At 39.1% G+C, this 10,000-nt stretch overlaps 1 protein-coding gene across 1 annotated transcript in view; it reads right to left on the reverse strand.

Moving 5' to 3' along the window:
* Positions 1–823: 823 nt before the first annotated feature.
* The window catches only part of LOC144959386 (dynein axonemal assembly factor 8-like), an 83,061-nt gene continuing 73,884 nt past the window's right edge, over positions 824–10,000 (reverse strand). Inside the window, exon 34 of the mRNA XM_078891959.1 lies at positions 824–2,423. Coding sequence (XP_078748085.1) covers positions 2,349–2,423 — 75 coding nt within the window. The 3' untranslated portion in view covers positions 824–2,348. The remainder of the gene's footprint in view (positions 2,424–10,000) is intronic.

Below are 10,000 nucleotides of genomic sequence, written 5' to 3' on the forward strand. Positions count from 1 at the left end.
ATTCAATCTCCAATAAAAAGTCATCAAGATAAATAAGGAATTGCATAATTATTGGCATCAAAATTCTTCACAAAACGTTACTACGTTAATTCACGTGAGTGAGGAAAACCAAGACTTAAGACAAATTATAAAATTGTTTATAAACAAAAGTATGTAACATATTTATTTATCAATTAACCGCAATATGTAAATTATAACCAATTAATTGAAATGTAATTCAAAACCTGCTGTTTTCCTCTTTAAGTCAATAAATAAAACACAGATCTAAAACGGCCTAACACACTCAAGCAATCTAATTGGACAACTTAGAATCACCAAATGGAAAATTAGAAATTCCAAAACACTCAGTGTATTTATTATTCTATGGGGCAAACAAAACTAGCATTTTCCTCAGTAAGTCAATAAATACAATCCAGATCTATAATGACCTAACGTACGCAGCAATCTAGTGGACACGTTAGAATCACCAGAGAAAATTTGAAGTTTCAAAACACGTTGGGTATTGTTCTATAAAGCAAATAAGACAAGTATTTTCCTCTTTAAGTCACTAAATAAAAAAAGGGGGGTCCATATGCAAAAACTCAAAATAATATGTGAGCCTCCATCCCAAAACGGTACTCAAACGACCTGGCTCGAAAAGATAGGTTTTACTCCTGATTGCCGCAAAAAGCGGACTCGTAACCGTTTTGAAGTGACGGGCCACGTGTACCAAATCAGCATTATTATATATAATATAATATACAATACATTATACTGCATTTACGGATTTCATTATACCATATTTATAAAACCTTCTCATATCACAGTTATCAATTAAATTATGTTTTTGTTTTTTTTTTTAACAGCAGATTGAAACCATACGGAAGAAAAGATTGAAAATAGTGATTTATGTGAGAAATTTTACGACATTGATAATACTGGTGGTGACAGTGATATAAAATCATGAAAATTAAAAGAGTCATAATTGTCTCTAAACAACCAAAAAAAATGCATTTCAAAATGAACACCTACTTGCTTAAAGCGACCATTTGGCTGTAAATAAATCGGTTTATTACCAGACCCTTAAAACGACCACTTCACTTTACAGTGCAGACAGTTTTTAAATAATAATCTTTGCGATTTGCTGTCTAATTTAATATTTCAACCCAGTGAAATACAAATTAAAATTTGCAAAATTATTTTCATAAAAGACAAACAAACAAACAAAAAAAAAAAAGAAAGAAAGAAAAAAGAGTAAGAAAAGTAAAAAAGAAATAAAGAACCAACAAAGCTGGTTTGAAGTGCAAAATATTCTCAGGCATATTCTTTGTAATACTGACATGTTTGTATTGCTTCTGTGTTTTTGTATCGTTCAACGATTGTTATTCATTTCAAGTCCCCTGGCTGGGTAATTCAATCAAAAACTGTAGTACTACCATATATCTCGATGGTTGAAATGCTCACAAATTGAATGTAGTAGTAGTAGTACTAAGTAGTACTTCAGAGCCATCGGCTCATGGAGCCGGAGTTTACCCCGGTTTCTATAGCGTGACACGGACAATATCAATCCCTTGCTATCCTTTGGATAGGACGCTAGTCTATCGCAAAGTACTTTCCGCCAAATCTAACAGACTCAGCTACCCATTCACTGCTGGGTGGATAGAGGGTGGGGGGTCAGAAAAAAAAAAATCGACTGTACACGGGATATCAATCTTGGTCCCTTTGCGAATCTCATTTTTAATTAAAAAATTTAACGTTTGATATAATCTGACGTCATAAGTTATTATTGTCATTGTAAACGTGATATCATTACTACGCGTTACTATTCATGGAGAGGGGTAGACTAATACTGTCTAAAGACGATGGGTCACATATTTATTTGCAAACACACGTCAACACCATGGCTGTACATATACCTTTGTAATAAGTAATAATATGCAATCGAATAGAAAAAGCAAATTCTTTAAATGGCTCCTTCCCAGGAGCTGAAACACTCGGAGTGACTCACTATTTCATATCTCACTCTCTCTCTCTCTCTCTCTCTCTCTTTCTCTCTCTTTCTCTCTCTCTCTCTATCTCTCTCTCTCTCCCTCTCTCTCTCTCTCGCCCCCCCCCCCTCCCCTCTCTCTCCACATACACAAACACAAACACACTCAGAAACACACACGACACGACACGACACAACACTTTCTACTCAACCTTCCCTCTGAATATTTTTGCTCTTGGTTGTTGTTGACTTGTTGAAGACATCTACTTCTTAAGAAGACTCCTGAAGTCTCCAAAAACATTCCATGTACCCTCAGAGAATGGGAGGGGGGAAGGGGAGATGGGAAGAACCAATCCAAAATGGCTGTCATTCTGACGTCAAATCACGTGGTATCACAAATGGTCATCTGACTTCCCGGCATGAGCTCGTCGAAGAAGAACGTGAGAAGGGAGTGAGACTGAAACAAACACATGAATAAATAAATAAATAAATAAATAAATAAGTAAATAAATAAATAAATAAATAAGTAAATAAGCAGAATATTAGAGCAACCTGACAATATAATTGTTTTTAAAAATAGTCCTTACCTTGTGCGGCTATGTAGTCTTGTGGTATGAAACTCGCTTTCGGACCGGACGGTCCTGGGTTCGAGCATTGCTCGGCGCATAGTTGAGTCCTTGGAAAACGACTCTTTACTCACATTATCTCACCATATTCAGTCAATTAACAGCGTTGTATCCGTCCGAAAAAAAATTGTAATATCGCCTAACAGGCGTCATGTCTCGTTCTACGTGTTAATTAAGTGCTGCTGTTGGCTAGGGACGGGACCCCTTGTAAAGCGCTTTGAGCACATTCAGTGGAGATCGCGCTATATAATAAAAGCTCATTTTTTTATTATAGAGGGAATGAAATTGACGTGACTCAGATTGTTGTTCTTGTTTTAGACTGCCAGTTTGATGATGAATTCTGACTAAAGTCCCTCTTATAAACTTTGAAGATTACGAAATAGATTTCAGTGTTTTTGGTTCGATTGGTCTAGCGGGCAAAGCAGGAGGAGATGGTGGTGGTATTAGTGGTGGTGGTGGTGGTGATAGTAGTAGTAGTAGTAGTAATAGTAGTAGTAGTAGTAATAGTAGTAGTAGTAGTAGTAGTAGTAGTAGTAGTAGTAGTAGTAGTAGTAGTGGTGGTGGTGATAGTAGTAGTAGTATTAGTAGTAGTAGTAGTAGTAGTAGTAGTAGTGGTGTGTGATAGTAGTAGTAGTAGTTAGGTCGTAGTGTAGTAGTGTAGTAGTAGTAGTAGTAGTAGTATAGTAGTAGTAGTAGTGTAGTGTGTGTGGTCGTAGTCGTAGTAGTGGTAGTATAGTAGTAGTATGTAGTGTAGGAGTGGTGTGGTGGTAGTTAGTAGTAGTGGTAGGTGGTGGTGGTGTAGTAGTAGTAGTAGTGGTGGTGGTGGTGTAGTAGTAGTAGTAGTAGTGGTGGTGGTAGTCTAGTAGTAGTGGTGGTGGTGGTAGTAGTAGTAGTAGTAGTAGTAGTAGTAGTAGTAGTAGTAGTAGTAGTAGTAGTAGTAGTGGTGGTAGCATTTGCAGTAGGATGAGCAACACATGAGTGACAAATTAAATTACTTTCTTCTTTTTTTTTTAGAGTGGGAGAGATAGAAAAATAAATGAAAAGATGTAAATTGCAAATGGAACCAAACGAGATTAACCCCAGAAGGGCCGACGTGAGAGACAGATTGACAGTGCTGAAAGAAGGAATCAACCGGCCGATGATCACAAAGCAAAGGGGGATAATTTGGTGAAGACAGTCATTGACTGCAGGTTGGCGGGGTCAAAACGGGCCTAATTGATTGGCTATCTCTCCCGGCAACATTGCTGTTGATTGGTCCGTCGACCTACGGGAGACCCGTGTTGATTGGTTGACACTCGCGCGGGGGTCAACGTTCAAGGTCGCAATGATTTCAATTTCAATAATGACAGAGTTAGTTCCCCCTGTTTTAGATTAAATGGAGAAAAAAAAAAAAAAAAAAAGAAAGAAATGATCGTGAAAATAAAATAGGGGGTAAAAGCCTCGTTTCTTTTGCATTCCAATTCTTGCGAGAGATGACGATGACTGCCGAACTCTGGAAAAAAACAAGTATTTTAAAATTTGGCCAGAAAACTCGTCCTTCAAATATTGCTCGATTAAAACGACCCCTATCCTGATGAAAATAGAATAAAAATTCAAAACTGGGACTTGCGAAGCCTTCCTTCAAATCCCCGGGTTGAGAGTGTTTGTCAAGATCGTGAGTCATTGTAAATCGATCGACATTTGAAGTGCGAGTTTTCTGGCCAAAATTTTAAATATGTGTTTGGTTTGGTTTTTGGTTTTTTATTTCCAGAGTGTCAGTGATGGTGATTGGAGGAATTGAAGAGGCACACTGGGGCCATTAGGCAAGGGGGGGGGGAGGACACGAATAGGGGTTGATAAGAAAAAAAGGGATTTAGTCTCGGAGAGAGGGGGAGAGGGAGGGGGAGGGGGGAGAAGAGATGGTGATTGTGGAAATATGTCCCCGTCAATGATTGCTGTACTGGGCAATGTGGTGTCCGATTGGTAGAGATAATTCAATCTTGTTCCAGAGCGTGTTTCCTGATTGGTGAGTGATTTATTCCAGACGTACATAATATGTACACACACAAATGATGTGAGACCCATCACCTCAAAACGGTTTTATGTCGACTTGACTAAAAGGTTAAAAAGTGAACCTAAACTAAGAGGCCAGGGTTAAGTGATTCTAGGCTGCTAGAAGCAGTGGACTGTAAAGAGTAATATACAAAAATGAATATTATAACAGCTTCAAAAAAGAACAAACTACCATACACGGAACGTTTCGAGCTCAAAACCCTTCTTCAGCCAACAACAACAAAAATCAGTAAGGACATAAATACATGTATTTATAACCTTATTGATTTTTTTTTTAAAACATATCAAAAGTTGTTGCCCTGATGGAAACAACTGTCTCAAAAGTTGTTGCTCTGATGGAATGAACTGTCTAAAAGGTTGTTGCTGTGAGTGAAAGATCGTCTCAAAATGTGTTGCTCTTAGGAAAACAACCGTCTAAAAAACTGTTGCTGTAAGATAGGGAACCGTCTCAAAAGGTGATGATCTGGTTGAAAAGAAACCCACATCAAAAGTTGTTGTCTTCATAAAAAGAACTGTCTCAAAAATTTCAGCTCTGAAGAAAACAACTGTCCTCAAAAAAATCGCCTTGTGCCAGCTAGCGTATTTTTGTTACAGACGCCTTCTAAATAAATCAGATTAGCTGGGAAGTGAAAAAGATGTTTATCTTTACAAAATGATCAATTTTAACATCTTTTTATCTTGGACATGTATCAGTGTCCATAGTGCCCATCGGTACTTCTGAGTACCATTTCTGAAATGACCCCAATTTGGTCATGAATTTCAAAATTCATTTTAAAATTGTTGTCTCCTGACGCACCATTAGTAAAATATATCAGTTTGGTGATTTTACGATGATAGCAACTGGTCATGGGTCACAAAGGGTTAAAATATAAAAAGACATTTTGACATAATATCCTCTTCATCATCATCCATCGTGGCTTGTGCTCTTGAGCACGTTGCCGGTCAGCTGTCTCCACGAATCATGATCCTCTGTGGTGCGCATGAAATCGGTGTTGCTTTTAAAATCACATTTGGCCATTCTTAGGTTATTTAGATACGTCGTTCTTTGTCTTCCTCTAGCTCTCTTTCCTTCGATCATCACAGATGTTGTTACCAACTTTTCTATTCCGTCTCTTCTCCACACATGTCCCAGAAACCGTAACTGCCTCCTTCTGATGGTATCTATCAACATTCTTCCCTTTCTCACATATCCTCTTACGTAACTGTAAAAGACAATCTCAAGACTCACACTAATCTCTCTATTCCGGAATCGACGCTTTTTTTTTCTTCTTCTTTTACACTTACTTTAAAAGCATCCATAAAAGTTAATCTGGCTGGGTGCAAAATCCTTTCCATGTAACTTCCTACTAACTCAATAGGAATGTCCTTCCTCTCTTTGGGAAATTAATAGAGTCAAATTCGGCATCCGCCTTGAAAGACTTCCGTTCAGTTGCGTCACCGAGAGATGATTGGTCCATTATCAAAATCTAATTGTGACCACCCGGCTTTCACTTTCATGTGACCACTTTCCAAAATGAACACCGTCCGTACACTACTCGAAACTCGAAACGTTAGTCAACACAATGAGACGATCGGGCCTAATTGGCGGGGAAATGGGTTGGGGGAATCGTGTTAAAATTGTGGATCGGAAACGGGTTATGGGCGAAATGGTCTCTAAAAGTCAATTACAATTTATTTCCAAAATGGTGTTATTACTACCGCATAATGGATTGTACACATCCCCAGCCTTTTAACACACACACACACACACACACATACATACACACAAACATCTCCCCTTCGCTTTCTTACAAACACACCTCCCCCCCCCCTCTCTTTCTCTCTCTCTCTCTCTCTCTCTCTCTCTCTCTCTCTCTTCATATATTTTCTCTCTATCTCTTCTTCCCTCCGTCATCTTATTTCTCTCCCCCCCCCCGTTCTCTCCCTCTCCCTCTCTTACTCTTTGCTCTCCCTCTCTCTCTGTTTCTTTTATTCCTTCATTCTGTTTGTCTGTCTCTCTCTCAATAAATCAATCAATCTTTCTATCTATCTGTTCAAACGTATTGCAAATATCAATTTGATACGAAGACAAGTGTCCAACATGTGGACAACAATGTAGGGGGGGGGGGCGGTTAGGTGGGAGAATAGGTAGGAAGGTAGGGTGGGGGGGGGGGGAGAGGCAGGAAGGTATGGTGGGGGAGGTAGGATGGTGGGCGGGGAGGGGGTAGGAAGATGGGGATGGGGTAGGTAGGAAGGTAGGGTGGGAGGGGGAGGAGGTAGGAAGGTAGGTGGGGGGGGGGGGAGAGAGTAGGAAGTTAGGTCGGGGGGAAGGTAGGAAGGTAAGGTGGGGGGGGGGGGAGATAGGAAGGTAGGTGGGGGAGTAGGAAGGTAGGTGGGGGGGAATAGGAAGGTAAGGTGGTGGGGGGGGTAGGAAGGTAAGGTGGGGGGGTAGGTAGGAAGATAGTGGGGGGGGGGTAGGTAGGAGATTGAGGGGGGGGGGTAGGGAAGAGGAAAGAGGGAGGGAGGAGGAAAGGCAGTTAGGGGAAGAGTTAATCGGTATTTCAATCGACCTAATTAGTACCAAAGTACTGTGGCCATCTGGTTGCCTTCCTTAATAATCTCTACATCACCGTCACGTCGATAGCTCATGGGTACGGTACCTCTTTTCGAAACAAACCCAAGCAACGCTAAGCGTGGTCATTGACCGGATGGGTGATAAAATATATCACAAGACTTTGGCTCATCGTTGCGCGTGTGGTTGCATAAATAAGGCATTTTTAACACCCTCTCGACCACTGTTTAAGTTTAAGCCAACGGAAAAGAAACCCACTGATTGGATCCATAACAACCATCATCATCATCATCATCATCATCATCATCATCATCATCATCATCATCATCTCCATCATCATTGTCATACTCATTTTCATCATCGTCTTCATCATCATCATCATCATCACCATCATCATCATCATCATCATCATCATCCTCGTCATCATTATCATCGTCGTCACTATTGTCAACGTCTACTCCTCCTCCTCCTTCTCCGCCTCCTCCTCCTCATCATCATCATTTTAACACACACACACACACACACACACACACACAAACAAACATCTCCCCTTCGCTTTCATCATATCATCACCACCACCACCACCACCACCACCATCACAACCACCACCACCACCACAATCATCATCCACCAATGAAAACAGGAGAAACAAAAAAAAGGTGGGGAATTGCATAGAATTCCAAAGGATCACTCATCATTGCCCATCGATCAATTAATTAAAATCCAATTATCCCAGGACAACTGGAACCTGCTTGCTCCACTTCCATCAAACGCCTTAACTCCTCATTTGTAGTCTCTCGTCTTAATCCCGTATCTTGCCAGTGGGAAGAATGAATATATATATATATATATATATATATATATATATATATATATATATATAGAATACAAATTGTCACTCTCTCTCTCTCTCTCTCTCTCTTCTATATATATATATATATATATATATATATATATATATATATATATATATATTCATTCTTCGCACTGGCATGATACGGGATTAAGACGAGAGATGTATGTATATATGTATATAGTAGTGTGCTTATTTTTAATTCGAGGGCAGGAAGGAAGGAGGTGAATGAAGGAAGGAAGGAAGGAGGAAGGGAAGGAAAGGTAGGCTCTTGGAGGAGTGAAAGCCCTCGAATAAAAAAAAAAAAGCACACTACGGACATATGCCGACTGACGACATAGAGAGCATCGAAACATTTGTCTCGGCCAAAAATATGTAAGTGATTTTATATTATTAGCTCTAACCAACATTTTCGAGCACTCTCGTACCTACAAGTGTGTGTGTGTGTGTATGTGTGTGTGTGTGTGTGTGTGTGTGTGTGAGATGTGAGCGTGAATCCCATAGAGTGCTCGACAATTTTAGGAGCGCGAATTATGCCCTCAACTCTTGTAGGCGTAATATAGGCAAAAACAAACGAGAGGAGAGAGCATTAAAATTATATTATATTATATTATATTATATATATCACTCGTTCGTTAGTATTTTCACGATCCCAGGCTTCAAGCAGCCCCGCCCATATCGCTCTCTGCTTTTTTCTACCGTTAACTGGGGTAACTTTGCCTTAAGGGGTAACTTTACCTCTACAAAACAACTTTATGTTCTTATTAATTAAACAAAGATCATTTTTCAAAGTTTGCTGATGTACAAAACAAATCTGAATAAGAAAATGTATATTGTGTCGTAACAAAGTGGTGATTTTGCTATAGGTGGTAAGGAGAGGGTGAAGGGGTAACTTTGCTTCTATGAATTTGGAACATTTTGAGTCATCTCAGCTTTATGGTAGTAATTGTCCTCGTTAAATGACTTACTTACTTACTTACTTATCCGAACCAGCGACCACCTGAGCTCTAGCCCTTCGGTCTTGTGCCATGACGTAGAAGTTAGATGTCTTTTGTAGTTGTTCCAGGTGACTATAAAGTGTGTTACTGATGCTTGGATTTGGTGGGAGGAATGTGCATCTCAGGTCTTCAAGAGGTTGACAGTCAAGCAAGTGGTGTGTTACTGTTTCATTGGGGTGTTGGCATAGGTCGTTAAATGACTCGCTTCTTTATCAAAGTTAAAAAAAATTACCACAAAACTAAATAAACTCTAAATGATCCAATATTAAAGGGCCAAAATTTCCCCTTAATCTTCTCCTTATGAACCATAGGAAAATCGTCACATTCGTTACGATACAACCAACATTTTTGTTATTCAAATTTCTTTTGTACATCATAAAATTTAAAGAAAATGAAGACAGTGTGTTGTAAAGCATGTTTTGCTAAAGAAATTATGTATCGTAAGAACTTTACTGCTATTATGTCAGAGTGATAAAAAATATATTTTTGTATTTGTTGGGTGTGAAGTTTTGGGGAAAATCCTGAAAATGGCTGGTATGGAGAGGGTTAAGGTAAAGTTACCCTCGTTGACGGCATATAGATAGTATGCGCTTGGCTAAGAAGCTCACAACATTGCCATCCGGAAGTATAACGGACCAACACACATAGCTCTGTGTTATCATGAAATGGATAATACAATTTAGTGAAAATTACTCATAAAAGTGGATGGCAAAAAAAAAAAAAAAAATAACAAAGACCCGAGTGACGTCAATTTGATTCTATCTATACTAATGACTTCCTTACGTCCTCAGGTTTAATCATATCGATTCATGACAAGTTGAGAGTCCTTTAAATCAATCGATATTTGAAAGAAAAAAAAAGAAAAAAAAGAAAAAAAACAAACAAACAAAAAAAACAACAACACGTTTTCTAGCCAAAAATGATGGCAGAGTACAACAGCAAGTGGGCATGCGG

The sequence above is a fragment of the Berghia stephanieae genome, chromosome 14, assembly GCF_034508935.2.
Source record: "Berghia stephanieae isolate SIO BIC M18660-M18661 chromosome 14, UCSD_Bste_1.3, whole genome shotgun sequence".
Classification (NCBI taxonomy): Eukaryota; Metazoa; Mollusca; class Gastropoda; order Nudibranchia; family Aeolidiidae; genus Berghia; species Berghia stephanieae.